General features: G+C 38.9%; 1 protein-coding gene across 2 annotated transcripts; it reads left to right on the top strand.

Moving 5' to 3' along the window:
- The first annotated feature begins 490 nt into the window (after positions 1 to 490).
- On the top strand, positions 491 to 16792 carry gopc (golgi-associated PDZ and coiled-coil motif containing). Of its 2 annotated transcripts, XM_047574078.1 has the most exons (9): positions 491 to 987; positions 5115 to 5279; positions 7682 to 7705; positions 10190 to 10365; positions 11154 to 11319; positions 11403 to 11498; positions 11996 to 12160; positions 12237 to 12402; positions 16115 to 16792. In XM_047574078.1, the coding sequence occupies exons 1-9, from the start codon at positions 727 to 729 to the stop codon at positions 16225 to 16227; spliced, it is 1332 nt and encodes a 443-aa protein (XP_047430034.1). In that variant the 5' UTR covers positions 491 to 726; the 3' UTR covers positions 16228 to 16792. The 2 variants fall into 2 exon arrangements, with proteins under 2 accessions (XP_047430034.1, XP_047430035.1); XM_047574079.1 differs by lacking the exon at positions 7682 to 7705 and having other exon boundaries at positions 492 to 987.
- The last annotated feature ends 1623 nt before the right edge of the window (positions 16793 to 18415 follow it).

Here is an 18415-nt window from a genome sequence, read left to right as displayed (position 1 = left end):
GAGAGGTTTTGTTACATTGCGCTTCTTTTTCTTCTGGTTTAACGGCGGCGGGCATTCCGTCTCTTTGGTGCATTTGGTGCACCTTTTGTTGTGCAATTTTGCCTCTGACAATAATTTTAGCTGCGACTCCCCAATTAAAGAACTGACTTAACTGTAACGATTGTATAAGCCAAATTCACAATCTCCCTAAAGCCCGTGATAAATGGCCGTTTCTCTTGGATAATGTAGCAGTATATTTCCCTGTGCCATATTCGCCATATTTAATAAGCCCGTCTGTTTATTTTTCGTCTGTTTTGTTTCTCTTCCCTTTTATTTATTTGTTTTACTTTAAGACGACGTCTTAAAGTGGTGGCGTATTTTCATTGTATTAGTATTGTAATATGTTTGTGAGGAAATTGTATGTATAATGTTTGTTAATAACATAAAAAATCCACATCAGTTGAATTCGTTCTGCGATCGATTGCTTTTCACTGCCTGTGTTCCGCTGTCAGACTGTAATAGTTGCGCCACGGATGAAATCGTAAATCTGATGTGGGACTTCCTGATCAGGAAGTGCTTCTCACAACTACTAGAAAACGTAATTTATCTCATTTATACCCAATATCTACACTTCGCAGTGTAGCCGTCCCACCTTGAACCTTATTTCGGCCTTGGTGTTGCGTAGTGCTGACCAGAAGAGGGACTGACTTAAAGTTAGCAGGGCTCTGTTGTGCTCTAACGTTAACCATGTCCGCTTCTGCTGGATGCTCCCCATCGGGCCAGAACTCAGGCCTCGGCCCTGGCATGTCCATGTTTCGATGGCTGGAAGTTCTGGAGAAGGAATTTGATAAGGCCTTCGTGGACGTGGACCTACTGCTCGGAGAAATAGACCCAGATCAAGTTGATATTACGTACGAGGGGCGGCAGAAGATGACCAGTTTAAGCTCCTGTTTCGCTCAGCTCTGTCACAAAACCCAGACGGTTTTCCAGCTCAATCACAAACTGGAGGTTAGTGTCTCTTGTGTATTATGTGGTTAACGTTACATATCGAGTTCTGCGGGATCAGCACGGAAGCTTCTGCCGTGACCGAAGAACGCCTTGTTCGATCTTACTGTCAGTTAAACCCGGTATGTCACTACTGTTGAGCTGGCTTATGGTAGGAAATGTGAGTCATGCCACTATTTCCACAATATTCAGCTCTTGCAGATTTCTTTAGAAACATTGTGTTTTTTTTTTTGTTTTTTTTTTTTGGAAGTGTGCAATACTCTATTACTACTTTCTGTCTGTGTGGCAACATGGTCGAGATCATTTTACTTTGCACAAATGGATTTGTTTATAATCAACACAGACTTTAATATCATGATGTTTCACTATGGTTTATTCAAATGACAGTTTAAAAACAATGAGCGTATTATTAAAGTTCAGATTCAGCTTTTATTTGAGGGTTTTCATATACACATACAAAGCTGTGCAAAGTTTTAGGAATTACAGTACTTTAATATGTGCCTCCAAACAATGACAGTCTCGCGGACAGGTTAGGAGTTGATTCCAGGTGTGACATTTGCATCCTGCAAATAAACAGTCTGGTCGATTCTGAGAAAAAAAAACACACTGGCGAGCATAACAACAACAAAATGACAAGATTTCCATTCAGTAAAATCTTCTTGAGTGATTCTCCTGATCTCAGTGCAACAAATCATGCATTTCATTTAGTGAAAACAAATTTAAAAGCAAACCACGACGGAAGACAGCTGTAGGAAAGACTTAGCAAAGCAAAAATCACATTCCTTACTGAGGTTCATTGGTTCCAGACTGTCTTTTTATCAGTGTGTGTGTCCTTGTGCCTCGTAAAATTAGGACAATCAGCACCCAGCTCTGTTCCATGGAGTACTACTGGCTAACTTCAGTTTGGCTGCATGTTTCTAGATCATATGATAGCCACTTAATTAGCAGTCACGATATTCTTGATGGCACCTCTTGATAAGCCAGGCAGCTCTTCTAGATTGTGTTAACTTGACAGGGGTTTCAGAATGTCAAGGACACCGTGTTAAAATCTGCTTTTGGAATATTTTTTGCATTTACCTCGCCTCAAGGAAACTTTTCTCTTCTATTAAACGTCCACATTGCATTTTTAATAAACTGCTGTTTGACAGACACGGGCTTCCTTCTTTGATTTTTGGCAGCTATGACACTAGCAAGAGGAAGAAGATGTGTTGATGATACATGGACCTTATTTTGGTTCATGGCAGACCTAAAATAAGTAATTGCAAAAGATCAGGCTTGGCTGGAGCCTGATACTGATATGATCTCATCATTTTAGAAATGCTTTAGTCAGCCCAGAGTCTGATCTCCTGATACAGATCAGGATATCCCTTATTTTTATGGATCTGCAACTGAAGTAAAATGCTAGAATATGAGAATAGAATATTCTCTTCCCATATCAGGCTTGACAACAGAGTTATAATTGAGTCTTCTGCAGATCACCCAGTGTTATACTCAACAACACTTTATTGTCAGTTCAGTTTTATTTATAGAGCGCCAGTGACTGTCCAAATTGTCTCAAGACACTTGATGGAACCAAAAGCCTGGAATCCCCAGAGCAAACACTAAGTGACGAGGAATAACTACCCTTTTAACAGGAAGAAACCCTGAGCAGAAGTCATATGTAAGAACAAAACAGGAGCAGAAGCAGGAAGATAAATTCATATATCTGGATAAAGCAGACAAGATGCATATAAATATGATACAGGCAAGTTTACAAGATACTGTGTTGATACATAGGAGGTTGATGATGGGGAAAAAAAGATCAGATAGTGCCAGCATTAAGCATATTAATTGTAGAACATCTTAGTCAGTATACAGTGTTAATTAAAAAACAAAACAAAACAAAAAAAAAAAAAACATGATTACCCTACAGATGAGGTGACTGTCATTTATGAGGGTTATGGTTATAAGCACTTCTGAGAATTATGCATGACTTTCAGAAAGGAATAGATAATTGTTGGCAGAAAACACAGGGCAGGTTGGTGGGTTCTGGGCTGCCTACAAATAACTAAAAATAACAAATGAAAAGTTAATGAAAATGAATTGTAGACTCATAAAGATATGGTTATAAGGATAAACAGGAGCACAGATGCAGAAAACCGTTGGTAATGATAGTCGTTGCATTACAGGTCAGTAGGCCGGTATAATGCATCTGGTGTCACTACGACAGTTTTATCGATCCTTCTAATATTGGTTAAGTCATTTTTTTTTGTTTTTCTGTCATGGTCAAGCAATCCTCTGAGAGCATATTGAAATCATTTTTAATTTGTTCTGCTCTGTGTTTATTGAATTCCAAGACCATGAATCTCTGTCTGAAACATTATTTTTACTCAACCTTTTAGTTGAATGAAACATCCCAATAAACATAGAGAACCAGGCTCCATTATCTGGTGATTTTAGCTGTGTTCATTAATCTAGGAAAGGAAAGGAAGGAAATCTTGTCAAGAATCTCTTTCTGAACATGTGGCAACATAATTCTAATCCTGCGTGGTGTAATGGTTTTTCCTGGCTCTATTTACATAAACTGTGCAAACACTGTTTGCATGTAGAAGCTGAATAATTTGTGAAAGTGTGATGATAAATCTGGAATCAGTTTCTGTAATCGCATAGTTTGCACTCACAAAATAAATAAATTAATTCCTGTAAACATCAATTGATTTTCACGCAAGCCCTGACAGTAGACAAGAAGAGCCTAATCAAACAAATGAAAATGGAAAAATAACGTTTTTGTATTATTATATTTATTTTTTATTTTTTAGTTAAATGATCTTGAATGAATTTGCTCAAATCTGTTTTGTGCAAAAGTAACAAAACCACTTCAGTTCTGAGATGTTGGTGTGTTTCCAATCATCAGCTGTTTGCTTCAGGTCCTTCCACAACATTTCTTCTGGATTAAGGTCATCACTATGACTTGGCCATTCCAAAATATTCATTTTGTTCTTTAACCATTCGTTTGTAGAACATGTGTTTGTAGAAGATGTCCTGACATTTTCTTTTAGAATTCATTTAATAATTTAGAATTCATTGTTCTATCAATAATGACCAACCGTCCTAGGCCAGATGCAACCATACAGGCCCAAACAAGGATGTTTCATGCGCTGGATGAGGTTCTAATGCTGGAATGCAGTGTTGTTTTGTCTTCAGACATGTCGCCTCTTATTTAAACCAAATAATTCTACTTTGGTCTCATTCATCCACAAAACAATTTTCCCAACAATCTTTTGGCTTGTCCACTTGTTTAACAAACTGTAGATGGGCAGAAGTATTCTTTTTGCAGAACAGTAGCTTTGTCCATGCCATTCTGCCATGCACACCATGGTTGTTCAGTGTTCTGTTGGTGGTGGATTCATGTGAGAGAGGTCTTTATTTGACTTCACCTAGGTTGCTTTGTGACCTCTCAGATTATTATGCATTATGTTTTTCGAGTTATCTTTGTTAGTCAACCACTCCTGTGGAGGTTAATAGTCATCTTAAATCTCCGTTTTTTTGTCAGTCCATCTCAAATCAAAATGGTTTTCCAGCCTGATGAGCATCACCAACTCTTTTACTGAGGAAACACTGATTGGAAACACCTCTGAACACATGGACTGTAATTTAACCTTGAAAGATGAGGTTTACTTACTTATGTATTACATATGTGTAATATTGGCACAAAAGCATAATTTGTGTGATTGGGTTCTCATTGTCTGTTATGAAGATTTGTGTGAAAGTCCACTGATGTTTTGAGTAAATTTTATGCAGAAAGTTTGACAATTCTGAGCGGCATTTTAAGGTGCTATTTTTAAGCTGCACTTTTGTTTCCACATTTTTCTTTATGTCTGCAATAGAAGGTCTTGGCTTCTTCAATGAAGAACAAATCAACAGTCAAATGTAATATCTCTAGTGTATATCTAGTGTTCTGGTGAATAATAGTGACAACAGAAATATGTAGTTTGTTTGAAATCGCTACAAGGTGAGTATGAAAGTGGTAGCCTCCTGAATCCTGCTTGGATTATTTTGTGTATTCTAAAGCCACTGTCTTGACATATCTGCCTCTTGACTCTTTTCCCCAACAACATCTTTCCCTCCATTCATCCCTCTCTCCTCACCAGGCTCAGTTGGTGGACCTGCGTTCTGAGTTGACTGAGGCTAAAGCTGAGCGGGCAGTGGCTGAGAGAGAGGTCCATGACCTGCTCCTGCAGCTCCACGCACTCCAGCTTCAGTTTCATGTCAAGCAAGGCCAAGCTGAGGACTCTGACACCATTAAAGATAGACTGGTAGGTAATGACTGCAAACAGTCGTTAGTTCTCTTTTAACTATAGTAAATACTACTAGATAAACAGACGATCTCTCCAGCGCGTTGCACTCACCACACATTAAAGTACTACTGCTACTACTACTACTCATCCTGCACTAGGGTTGCTGGAGCCTATCCCAGCTGCCATCGGATGAGAGGCGGGGTACACCCTGGACAAGTCGCCAGCCTATCGCAGGGATAACACTGAGACATACAACCATTCGCACTCACACCCACACCTAGGGTCAATTTAGAGTCACCAATTAGCCTAACAATTATGTCTTTGGAGGTGAGAGGAAGCCAGAGGGAGAACATACAAACTCCACCCAGAAAGGCCCGAGCTAGACTCGAACCCTGACCTTCTCGCTGGGAGGCATCAGCGCTAACCACTACTAAGCATACTACTAGTATTGAGTTTTTAATCTAACTTTTAAAAATACGGAAGTTGTTATTTGTAACATGATCTTTCCAAAGCTATATGAACTTTGGGAACTAAGTTTGATCACAGCATTGGTCATAGACTATATAATAAGTGGACACCATGACAGCTTTTCCACAGTGAAGCCAGAGCATATGGAGCTCCCTCTGGTGGTGACTTCAGTATAGGTTGTAAGATCCACCTCCGTGTTAGTGGATGGGCCAAATTAAAACAAATTAAAACAGCACAAAGTGCACTTTACACAGTCAAATCATTTTTTAAAGATGGTTTCTGTCATTTTAGGTAGTTAGTATAATGCTGATAAGTGGTCAGGTGTGTATTTGTCTGATAAGTTTTGTTTTAGTTATTAGACACTATAAAAACACACATCACATCATGATGATTAACAGTTGCTATGTCAACCACTTTGTGTGATCTTGTAGGATGGTGAGAGTAGGAAAAAAGAAATAAGTACTCTGTATAATCTAACAGTTTTTTGTAACTGGTGAAGTTAGAGCAGAGCACAGTATTGTCCAAATGAAAACATCGGTAAGTCTAGTGGATAATGTGGACCCACTCTCAGACAGTACTTCTCCAACTACAAGATGGTGCTGCCTATAGCTTTGGAATTCTAGCATCAGTTTGACCAGTGGGAAGTGGTGGAGATGCTTTGTCCATTTTTTTCTACAGTCTATGTTCTCATGTTGGACTATTTTTTTTCCCTACCACAGTGCATGCATTGAAATGTAATGCTGAGTTTGTTTTTCCATTGCACAGTTGTAAACCAGGGGGAACACGATGCACATTTTTTGTGTAAAACTTCTTTTTGGTAGGTCCTATGGCCTAAAAAATCACTGTCATGCCTTCATTTTGGTGTTCTTGTGCTTGCACACTACAAATTCTGGATTACAAATTCCTCTCAAAATGCTTTTGGCAGTAGACACGGGAATATGTGGATATTCAATTAAATCCCCAAAACACACTTTGCAGCATTCTGACCTAAGTTTTAATCGCACTGTTGGTTGGTCATCAGTTGCCATTGCACTTTTCCACCTACTTAAAGTACTTAAAGTATTCTACATCAACGGAAGAACTCAACGGAAATCTTGACTAGATTGCTGGCTTTCTCAACAGTGATACTTTTCAGTGCACTTTCAAGTTGTGAGCAGTTTGTTCCTGCACATATGGACCTATAAAATGAAGTAGAGCTAAGTGTGTATAAGCAACTTTTTACCAATAAAAAACTGCAGGTATATGTCCAAGTGCAATCAACATAAGCTACTGAATTTCAGTAATACCAAGTTGGACCACACTGAATAAATCTTATTTTTTACATCTGCAACTCACTAACACACCTCGCTTCACTTTTTGTGCACTAAATAGCCTCAAAGCCTCAAAGGAATTCCTGTCTTTAACAGATGCAATACATCCTGTACTTATCTTCATGCTAGGAGTGCAGTTAATATTTCTTACATGCAAAAACTCAAAGTGACAAATTGGATAAAGAAAATGAAGAACAATTTTTAATAGTGCTACAGAGGCTGATAAATGCCAGTCATGTGTGACAAAGGAGATGATCTCTTTTTCACTAATTTTGAGACAAATGGCACCAATTGGCTGGACCTTTCTTGAATTGGGTTAGTCACTTTATGGGGTTTGAATACGTACACTGTTGCTTCTTTTACACTTTATATTTATATTTTTTTCATAGTACATTGTAGAAATCTGCATTTATTTTTATCATGATTCAATTTTTAAAAGCAATAAAACTGGGAAAATTTTTCAGCAGTGAGTACGTTTTTATAGGCACTGTGGTAAGGTAACCCCCACACTTGCCCTTTTGCATTTTTCCCCACTTGTAGGTATTCAGTGTTACTCACTAACAATCTTTCTTGCCTGAATGAATTTCTCTAATCTAACTTCTGACTTCTTTCTGTTCTTCATTTGCTTCTTTCCCCCTAAAGCCTGCACCTACATTGGAAGATGTGGTAAGTCCATATATACACAAAAATACATGCAGTGCAGAAAATGGATTTTTTCCCTTGAATATAGATTTTTTCCTTAAACATAAATGTCCATAGTGGACAACTAAACGGTGACTCACACTATTGTGCAACACATCGCAAACTCACAATTTTAATTGTAGTCTGGTTCTTATGGCATGTATGTCATGATATCCAGATGCTAAAGAAAGGCAACTTGACTTGTCCATTTGTGGATACACCATGACCTGGAGGACTGAGAACCTTCACATCCCATCAAGCTCTTTATAGACAGAAGAAAATAGATACCTACTGCCCACTGAGTTTGTCAGCAATGTTTTTTCAGCACCAGAGTCATCTGATGACAAAATCCTTTCCATAAAGGGCTAGAAAAGTTCATTTGACTTGATTTTATTAAACATCTGCCATTTTTGTATCTTTAGAATTGAACATACAGTGGTGGAAAAAAGTTTTCAGACACCCCATGCATTTGTGAAATGTTGTATTAAGAATCACTCTTAGGTCTTCAAGTGCAATTTCTTTTAGTACATTCACAGACAAAATACCAAACAATGCATGCATTTTTCTGTTGCTGTGCTTTGTACTAAAGTCAGTACATTTAAAAGACAAAAATAGCTATAACAAGGAACCTAACGCAGGAAACACGCCTGAAGATAAAGATTCTCAGCCAGGAAGGGTACAGCTGCTGCCAGATGGCCAGGAAGGTCAGATGCAATCCCTCAGCAGTTGGATCCATTCTGCAGACGAGCCAACAACTTGGAAGACAAACCAATATCTAGGCGTCCAAGGGTTTCTTCAGCAAGAAATTACCACATCCTGATGCTCATGTGTACGGAAAACTACCGAAAGACATCACAGGAGCTCCAACAGCAGTGGTCAAACCAAACTGGTGTCCAATGTTCCACCTGCCCTGTACATGGGCGACATTTATATCATGGCTTTAGGTCCTTAAGGCTGTCAAGAAGAAGCCCCTGATCAATACCAAGCACACACTCCTGCTAATGTGAGGCTACACAGAATCCCAGGAGAATCATTATCTCCAGCATGTACAGTACCTACTGTCAAAAATGGTGAAGGCAGTATCATGGTTTGAGCTGGTTGGTCATCTCACTGTCTGTGATGGCACATTAAACATGCTCCCTTCAGCACATGCACTTTTCCGTCAAGGACGGAACTGGATGTTTCAACAAGATAATGTCCCTTGCCACACATCCAGGGTCAGTAGAACTTGGCTGCAGGAGCACAGTATCCAGGTCTTAGAGTGACCAGCTCAATCCCCGGACATGAGCCCCATTGAAACCTGTGGAGGATTACCAAAAGGTCTGTTACAAAGCACAAACTAAAGAATTTAGAAGAATTTAAAGCAGTAATTCAAGAAGAATGGGACTAGATTACCCCTCAACAGTGTGAACGGCTCGTGGGGAACATGCCAGCCAGGAATAGAGTCCGGTGAGCGCTAGTAGGCAGGAGTACTAAATATTAATTGGATGATATATATATATATGTGTGTTTTTGTTCAATTTTGAACACATTATCTGTCAGAAGAACTGACATATTGAAACTGCTAAGAATTTAGTTTTGTTAGTTTTTCTTGTAAACAATAAACAAAATTAATATAATTTGTATTTGTTTGAGTCTGTCTAATGCAGCCCAACCTTTTGAAACACAAAAACATTTCCACAAATATTTCATGATAATATTTGAGATTGTGTAAAATTTTAAGGGTGTCCGAAAACTTTTTTCCACCACTATATCTCCAGTACTAAGTGTTGGCCGATATCTTTCTAACCCTAGAGTTAGCTGGTTACACAACATTTTCCAGAGTGGGCTGGCGGACTGGTTGATTTCCGGTTTGCTCCAGACTCCGTTCATCTTTCTCACTTCGACTTTATAACTGACCCAGGATTAGCCATCACTACTGAACTCTAACCTGCTGACTTTCCACCTTCTGCCTGTTCAACCTTTCCTGCCCTGAACTTCAGTTTCTGGCACATCTACCTCCGAGGTCCAAAAATTGCCTTTCTGCTAAATCCACAGGGTGCCAGCCATCTGGTTTACCACTTTAAGGACTGTGGTTTCCTCAGCATCCTCCTGACATCAGGTTTCAGCAACCAAACCCCCACAAATACTGTGCAAACAACGTGCAACGTGACTTCCCTCACTGTTGATCTCATGTTTGAAAAGGGCTTAGATGTTCTAAAAAACAATTTAAGACAGAGGAGAGCAGTTATTAGGTCATCTTTTCTGGTTCGCCATCTCTCTGTCTCTATCTCTCTATGATAGAGACAGTGTAAATTGTAATTTATTATTTTGACATAATGTACATTCCCATATACAATAAATACACTTAATAAATTGTAAGTGTTGTGGGAACCACTTCCCGTAAGCTTTCTGTTGCAACAGCATTACGACACTCTAATTACTTTATAGTGATCCGTGTGGTGTTAACATGGGATATGCGTTTTATAGGAGCAGGAGCTGGAGGCCAGTAAGAAGGAGAAATTAGCAGAAGCAAGACTGGATACAGAAGTGAGACTATATAAGAAAGAAAATGAGGCCCTTCGCAGGCACATGGCAGTCCTCCAGGCAGAAGTGTATGGGGCCAGACTGGCTGCCAAATACTTGGACAAGGAACTGGCTGGCAGGTAAGAAGTCAATGCTCACAACCCCTCTAGGTTTAATTTGAGGTTTGCTTAGAAGATATATTAAGAAATAATATTAACTAATAACATTATAACCAGTATTTGTCAAGTTTCTGGAATAGTTAGAAACCTATTCACCACTTACAGTAACTACAGACAAATTAGTAGGATGGGATTCCTGCACAGTCTTTATCCAGCACTAGTGGCTCTGAAGTGCCACAATGACACTCCTACACAAATTCTCCGTCTGAGTGAGATTTCAGCTTCATAATGAAGGTGGCTCACCACAAAGCAGACCAACAAATAACAAATCACCAACATCACCACAAGTGAATAAGATAAATCAGAAGTTAATAGTAGGGAAGGATCCAAAAAAAAAAAAAAAACAGAAGGGCAATATGAGTAGCAGCACAATACAGTGTTAATATCATCCAAGCATTTTTCTGGCACTGACGTCTAGAGAATTGTTTTCAGTATTTCTGTTTTTTTTCTTCTATTTAGACACAGTTGTAACAGTTGACGCAATATTTATATATTGTGTCAACAATATATATATATTTTAAACTTTCTTTCTAAACTGTCTATTACTACTTACTAAACTTTGTATCTGTACATGATAAACTTTATATTTATACATTCTAAACTTATATATAGACATGCACACATACATATTATAAATGTTCTTTCTATCCATACTCTCTGACCTTTCTTTCTATACACTATGGGCCTTCTTTCTATTTATACATTCTAGTCTTTGAATTGATAATAGAATCATCTGGTTTATCTTCTAGGGTTCAGCAGATCCAGTTGCTGGGTCGTGATATGAAGGGGCCCGCACACGACAAGCTGTGGAATCAACTGGAGGCAGAGATTCACCTTCACCGCCATAAGACCGTCATCCGAGCATGTAGAGGTCGCAGTGACCCTAAGAAACCTATTCCTTCTCCTGTGGGACATGTGAGTGTAAACCTCCAAAGCTGTCAACATTGTTCCCTGTGGTTTTGACTACCCCTAGATTTTAATTATTAATATGATTGCAGGACCCAGACATGTTGAAGAAAACCCAGGGTGTAGGCCCTATCAGAAAGGTATCGCTGGTCAAGGAAGATCATGAAGGCCTAGGAATCTCCATTACGGTAAAAAGTCACAGTAATTGTCACAGTATTATTACTCCTCATGCCTAACTTCATGTTGTGCTGCAAAGTCTTTTGTGAATGGATGGCAGGATTGGTATCCTAGTAACAATTCCACAAAGATTAAGTGTGCATAGCATCAGATAAAAAGTGTTTAATTACCTTATCAAGTCTCGGACCATAAGTCCTCTAAGCAGCTAGCTAAGACAAACAATCAATCACAAATCATTTATTGTCCTTATGTGAGGACATAATGAAATTTTGGGCAGTAGCTCCTAGAATAAGTAGTGGAAATGTAAAAACATAAGAATAAGTACTATATAAAATAAAGTTAAATAAAAATAGAGCTGTACGGATACATAATGTACATAGAAATAAGTCACCTTAGAACAAAGCATCAAATCTGTTTTCACTCAACAATCTACTACTTCTCCATAAATTTGTTGTCATGGCTCTTTCTTAATAAAAAAATAAATAAATATGTTCTCTGTTCTCTCCAGGGTGGTAAGGAGCATGGCGTCCCGATCCTGATTTCAGAGATCCATCCTGGCCAGCCAGCAGACAGATGTGGAGGTCTGCATGTTGGAGATGCCATCCTTGCTGTCAACAGTATTAATTTGCGAGATGCCAAACACAAGGAGGCTGTAACCATTCTCTCACAGCAGGTAAGACAAGCACACGCACACATAACGGCACCATCAGACTGTATCCTCAAGAGCTAATTTTCCGTGTTTGTATCAGCGGGGACAGATTGAGTTTGAGGTGGTATACGTGGCTCCAGAGGTCGACAGTGATGACGAAAATGTGGAGTATGAGGATGACAGCGGTCACCGCTACCGTCTCTACCTGGATGAACTGGACGATAGCAGTACTGCACCGCCTAGCAACAGCTCAGCATCACTTCAGGGTAAGTTGACAGGACTCTCAGCTACTTAAGAATAGAATTGAACACTTTGTTGTTTGGATATTATTATTAGGATTAAAGATTTATTCCTAGCAGGCCTATTAGGCTATGGGGTGTGAGTTTTTGTAACCAAACTATATAGCATCATCAGCATAATCATGAGCCATGTGGAAAAGTACAGTACATAATGCAAATCATGCACTATTTATTGCTTCTTATTCATGTTTTCAGTTTATGAATTATTAATTTATGGTCAATGTTAACTATCCGTGAAGCCAAACTGTGGGGAATTCAGTGTCCAGTAGCATTATTGCGCAGAGATGAGAGGAAATATAGTCAGCGAAAAAGTGAAAAAATATATATACACTTTTATTTGGATACACTTATATTTGGAGTAATGCACCAAGCACATTTTTGTGTCAAGCAATTTTTTTTGTTGACCATGAACAAGCTGCACCAGAGTCTGCTTGGAATTAATCTGAGACCTGTATGCTGTCTGCTTTCCACTGAGGACATACATACAGTGATGGAATAGGTCTTAGGTCTTCAAGTGCAATTTCTTTTAGAACAGTCACAGACAAAATACTAAACAAATCCTAAAATAACCATTAAAAACTTTGATTAGTTCCATAAAAATATATAAGAAATTTTGAGTATCGGGTCATTTTGGTACCAGTGATCCGCTAATGAAGGCCGTGCTTTTTATCAAAAGACACATTTTCCTGTTGCCGTGCTTCGTGTCTATATAAAGCCAGTACATTTGAAAGTTCTTCAGAGACAAAAATGGCTATAATGAGGAACCTAACGCGGGAAACACGCCTGAAAATAGATATTGTCAGCCACAAAGGGTACAGCTGCAGCCAGATCGTGAAGTGCAGATGCAGTCCTTTAGCAGTTGGATCTACTCTGGTCGACTTTTAGATCACAGCTTAAGGTCCTGCAAAACTGTCAAGAAGCCCCTGATCGATGAGAGACAGAGGTTACGCCGGGGTCCAAGCACACAAGAACTGGACAGTCAGGAATTTGAAGAAGATTCTGTGGTCAGATGAGTCCAGTTTCCAGCTTTATCTTCCTCCCGCTAATGTGAGGGTACGCAGAAGGCCAGGTGAAGCATTATCTCCAGCATGTACAGTACCTACTGTCAAAATGGTGGAGGCAGTATCATGGTTTGGGGATGAATGAGTGATGCTGGTGTTGGTCATCTCACTGTCTATGGTGGCACATTGAGCCAAAGATTTTAGAAGAATTAAAAGTAGTAATTCAAGAAGAATGGAACAAGATTACTGCTCAACAGTGTGAAAGGGTCGTGGGGAACATGCCAGTCAGGATTTTGTTCAGTTTTGAACATATTGCTGTTTGTTGACTTTGATACAGACAATGTTTAGAACTGACATATTGAAATTGTCAAGAATTTAGTTTTGTTAGTTTTTCTTGTAAACAAGAAACTACCGTATTTTCCGCACTATAAGGCGCACCTAAAAACCTCCAATTTTCTCAAAAGCTGACAGTGCGCCTTACAATCCGGTGCGCCTTATATATGGACCAATATTGAGCCACAACAGGTCTCGCAACCACGGTAAGCAGCCGCCGACTTCATTTTCCCCCGTAGAAGAAGAAGCGCGCGGTGCATGCTGGGATATATGACTGCGTGAGGCGTGCCGTTTCATTTCCATTTGTGTGTTTATGTAAAGACCCCAAAATGGCTTCTATTAAGAGACACGCTCACGACGCAGAGTTTAAACTCAAGGTGATCAGTCACGCAGTAGAACACGGGAATAGAGCAGCAGCGAGAGAATTTAACATTAACGAATCAATGGTGCGGAAGTGGAGGAAGCAACAAGATGACCTGCGCCAAGTAAAGAAGACTAAACAGAGTTTCCGAGGGAACAAAGCGAGATGAGTGAACGGAGTTGTCAGAACGCTGGTTTGTAATCTATTAATAAAGTTTGACTGGCCTATCTGACTGTTTTGTTGACATTCCCTTTAGCGCAGCTACATCTAATGGATGCATAACGTAACCCCAGCCTCTACTGTGGCGTCTATTCTATGCACCTTATAATGCGGTGCGCCTTATATATGAACAAAGTTTTAAAATAGGCCATTCATTGAAGGTGCGCCTTATAGTGCGGAAAATACGGTAGTTTCTTGTTTACAAGAAAAACTAACAAAACTAAATTCTTGACAATTTCAATATGTCAGTTCTAAACATTGTCTGTATCAAAGTCAACAAACAGCAATAAATAAAAATAATTTGTCTGTGACTGTCTAATGCAGCTACACCTTTTGAAACACAAAAAAGTTTTTTTCCACAAATATGATAATATTTGAGATTGTGTAAAATTTTAAGGGTGTTCAAAAACTTTTTCCCATCATTGTATAGTATAATAAGTATAATCCTGACCTAGACCACTCTACGAGTAATAATGCTCTCTCTCACTCTCTCTCTCAAGCTCTCTTTTTTTTTTTTAAGAAGGTCATTCCAGACTAAAATGCTTTTCAAAAAGCCTCCAGAGGGGCTACATTTTTTATTTAACAAACCAGCAAAAGTTAGAAGAGACACAACAACAACTCACTGTCAGCTCCATGCTTGGCTTGCAATAAATAAATAAATAGTTAGTACATTTCTGTGGCAGCTTGCTCATGTGTCCTCCTCATACAGTGCTTATGACAAGTATGTCAGTGGATGTTTTCCTCTGTGATTGCATTTCGAAAATTATAGTCAATGTAGTTTGGCATGTGAAATAAGTAATTGCAGTGACCGACCTAATTCAACAGAGGTTGAGCTATTTGGTGTCTAGAGTTAGTGAAACTGAATGTGTCTCAAGTGTCTATAGTATGACACTGATTAATGAGTGTTCCTGGGTGCAATTACCCCCTGAAGACAAAACACTCCAAGTAGCTCAGAACGGTTTACTTAAGTATGAGTCAGAGGATTGATACAAAAAAAAACAATAAAAAAAAAAACAATCAAGGAACACGACACATATGTAAATCTGCCTACACCAGGCCGTCCTCACAAACTTGTTTGAGACTCCCATCTCAATTTGAAAGACAATTCGTTGGTCCAGTGAGACCAAAATTGAGATTTTTGTCCATAAGAGTAGACACATTACCACAAAAACACTATCCCCCCAGTGACGCATGGTGGTGATAGCATAATGCTGTTGTACTGCTTCTTGATAGCAGGCCCTTGACAGCTCATAGAGGGTCAAAAGAATTTAGAACAATATAGGAAATCCAGTTCAGTCTGCAAGAGATCCCAGACTTGGGAGAAGATTTATTTTCCAGCAAGACCAGTTTGACCAAGACCAGTACACAGTTTGAAAGAAAACTAGATTCTGGAGTGGCTGACAAGATGAGTACTTTTTTATAGGTATGGTATTCCCAGTAGGGGGAGCTATTCATCTTGTAATTTTAAGGTGGACAGAAGTATTCATTGTAATGATCTTGGATGCATGATGTTTTTCCATGAAAATAATGTTTTAAAATGTAGCCTTCCAAATGTACTTGTAATGTGAGAAATGTGAGGGATTACTTTGACCAGGAGTATTATCATCGATAAAGGTTACTCATAATAAAGTTCTTAAAAGAGCCCCCTCCACCTTGAGCTGCAGATTAAAGCAAGCATACCGAGTGGTGTGGTGATGAGGGATGCTTCTTGGTTGATGTAAATAACATACTGCTAATTTCATATCGATCTGTGTCCACCCCTCAGCTCTGGAGAAGTTGTCCCTGAGCAATGGACAAGACAGCGGAGATACTGGGATCACTGAGACACCTTCTGAGGAAACTCCTTTAAAGCCTCCTCAAGCAGACTGTTCCTCTTAAAAGCTCTACCATGCCTTTGGAATTTGGAGACACAAGGAAAGAGCTGAAACAAATCATTTATTGACAATCCTAGGAACAAGAGAAAATGAACCGAAAAGCTCCCTTTTCCCTTTTTCCTCATGGTGGTCTGGAGTGGTAGTATCTGGGACTTCAGCCTGGTAATGTGGCAGTGATTTGGGGGTAAAAGTGAAAGGAGGGGGCCATGCAGGACAGTGTGTTACTTTAAGATATTTTATTGTATTAATGAGAATCGACAGGCCAACTCTGCATTATTTAGATATCACCAAGCTGTCACAGAGACACAGTAAACAATAGAGAGAAGGTATCTGTCAGGGGGCTGCTTTGTGGGAGACACTTCAAGACTGCTATGCTTCACTTTGTGTATTTATTCATCTGGTCTTGAGAGGATTGTGACGGGACTTATCTTTGTTTTTACTGAGTTTTACAAAAAGTAAAAGAGTAAATCCACCTTTTTGGATGTAAGTGTTAAATGGAAAGCAAGAAAGAACAAGACCAGTCATGCTCATTTGAAGAAAATGTTCAATAAAAATATCTAAATTGTAAACCCTCTGCAGAATATAACCTGGAAAATGTAGTCACTGCTTATCTGTCGTCAGCAACATGTTTTTGAAACTATATTTAAAACCTAAGTTTTAAATATAAGGACAGTTTAGGGCCTCATATGACAACACACACCAAAAAAAAAACTATAATACTACTAATGTAATGAAAGCAATGAGAAACAATAGGCAACATGCCCTTGTGTGTGTCCATTTTACAACAGTATAAAAGTTCTTTGTATACATTAAGTAAATTGTATTTTTAAATGCTAAATGAGTCCATATCCCATACTGTGGTTTTCCACGTACATTTTGATAACTAACCAACAATCTTATAAGGATTTCGCCTCCTTATAAATCTTCAGCTGATGTGATTTAACTCCTAATAATTGAAGGAAGTGTGCAACACACAGTTGTCTTCTTTTCACTGGTGTTCTCTAGGTTGTGAGTAGTCTTACTAATATAAGTTATTAGTTGAATGTTCAGGGCTTCCTGTTCAAGTCTTAAACCCTTTCAAAACAATATTCATTTTAGTCAGTTTCCCTCCCCTACACACACACACACACACACATGCACACACAGACACACATACACACACACAAACAAACATAGATATTATATATGTGTGTGTGTGTGTGTGTGTATATATGTGTGTGTGTATGTGTGTGTACACATGTATTTCAATGAAATTAATGAAAGTAAACCCTTTCCCATCATATCTTATTTATAAAGTGGTAGGAAGGCAGGCGATGATTCTGCCGTAGCTTTTCTTGCTGTGTGCTGTATTTTGTTATTACTGTGCCATTGTTCAATTGTAATCAATTTTGTTAGGAACCCCTCACAGTATGATGCATTGAAGCACAACAATAAACAACCTGCTCTAAAGAAGGAAGAACTCAACCACCAACGTACCACTTCAAAGCTATCCAGAGCCCAGCTCTTTTACCCGTCACCACCACTCTTACCTGCCAGTATTGTGGTGAGTGCACCATGGTTCTGTTACCTTACATCAGTCTCCTGTAAGTTTCTGGCCTTATTAGTTCCCTCAAATTTATGTCTCAAAAGGCTTCATGTATACAGTATGATGTGCATATTTAAGGTAATGTATTCAAGTCAAGGATTTTTTTTGGTGCTTTTAAATAAAGTTTGCCTCCAATTTGGCTTATTTCTAATACATCTGAAGTATTCAGAGTTGGAAAACTGCAGCTAAGACTTTATGATGTGGACAAAGCTTCCTGATGTAATTAGGAGCAGTTTTACTGACTTAAGCTGATCTAAAGATTTAAAAGTAAAAATGAACAGGTTGGTTTAAAAAGGCAAAAAACAAAGAACATAATTACCACTGACAGGAGAAGTGAACAACTGATCATTACGTTATCATGGTACCTGTCGGTGGAGATATGAGGCAGAAAGTTAACATTTGAAGGAAAAATGGACAACTAGAATGATGAGAATAACCTTATTAAGGACCCAGTTGTGAAGGTTTGTTGCCTGGCTTGGACTGAAAACCCTTGAATCGTGTCCCTGGTCTGCAGTGGTCCAAAAAAGGAAATGTCATGTATGGTCCAGTCCAACAGATGAGCTACTGTAGCACTTTAAAACTACTGTAACAGTTTTAAAAAAAAATC

This window comes from Mugil cephalus, chromosome 21 (genome assembly GCF_022458985.1).
Source record: "Mugil cephalus isolate CIBA_MC_2020 chromosome 21, CIBA_Mcephalus_1.1, whole genome shotgun sequence".
Classification (NCBI taxonomy): Eukaryota; Metazoa; Chordata; class Actinopteri; order Mugiliformes; family Mugilidae; genus Mugil; species Mugil cephalus.
The sequence above is the reverse complement of the archived record's forward strand: the minus strand, read 5'-3'. Positions and strand labels throughout refer to the sequence as shown.

Excerpts from the sequence above, each read along its gene's own strand:
- gopc (XM_047574078.1), top strand. The coding sequence starts at position 727 with ATGTCCGCTTCTGCTGGATGCTCCCCATCGGGCCAGAACTCAGGCCTC. Across the intron at positions 11,499-11,995 it reads GCCTAGGAATCTCCATTACG|GGTGGTAAGGAGCATGGCGT; the intron begins GTAAAAAGTCAC and ends TGTTCTCTCCAG. Across the intron at positions 12,161-12,236 it reads TAACCATTCTCTCACAGCAG|CGGGGACAGATTGAGTTTGA; the intron begins GTAAGACAAGCA and ends TGTTTGTATCAG.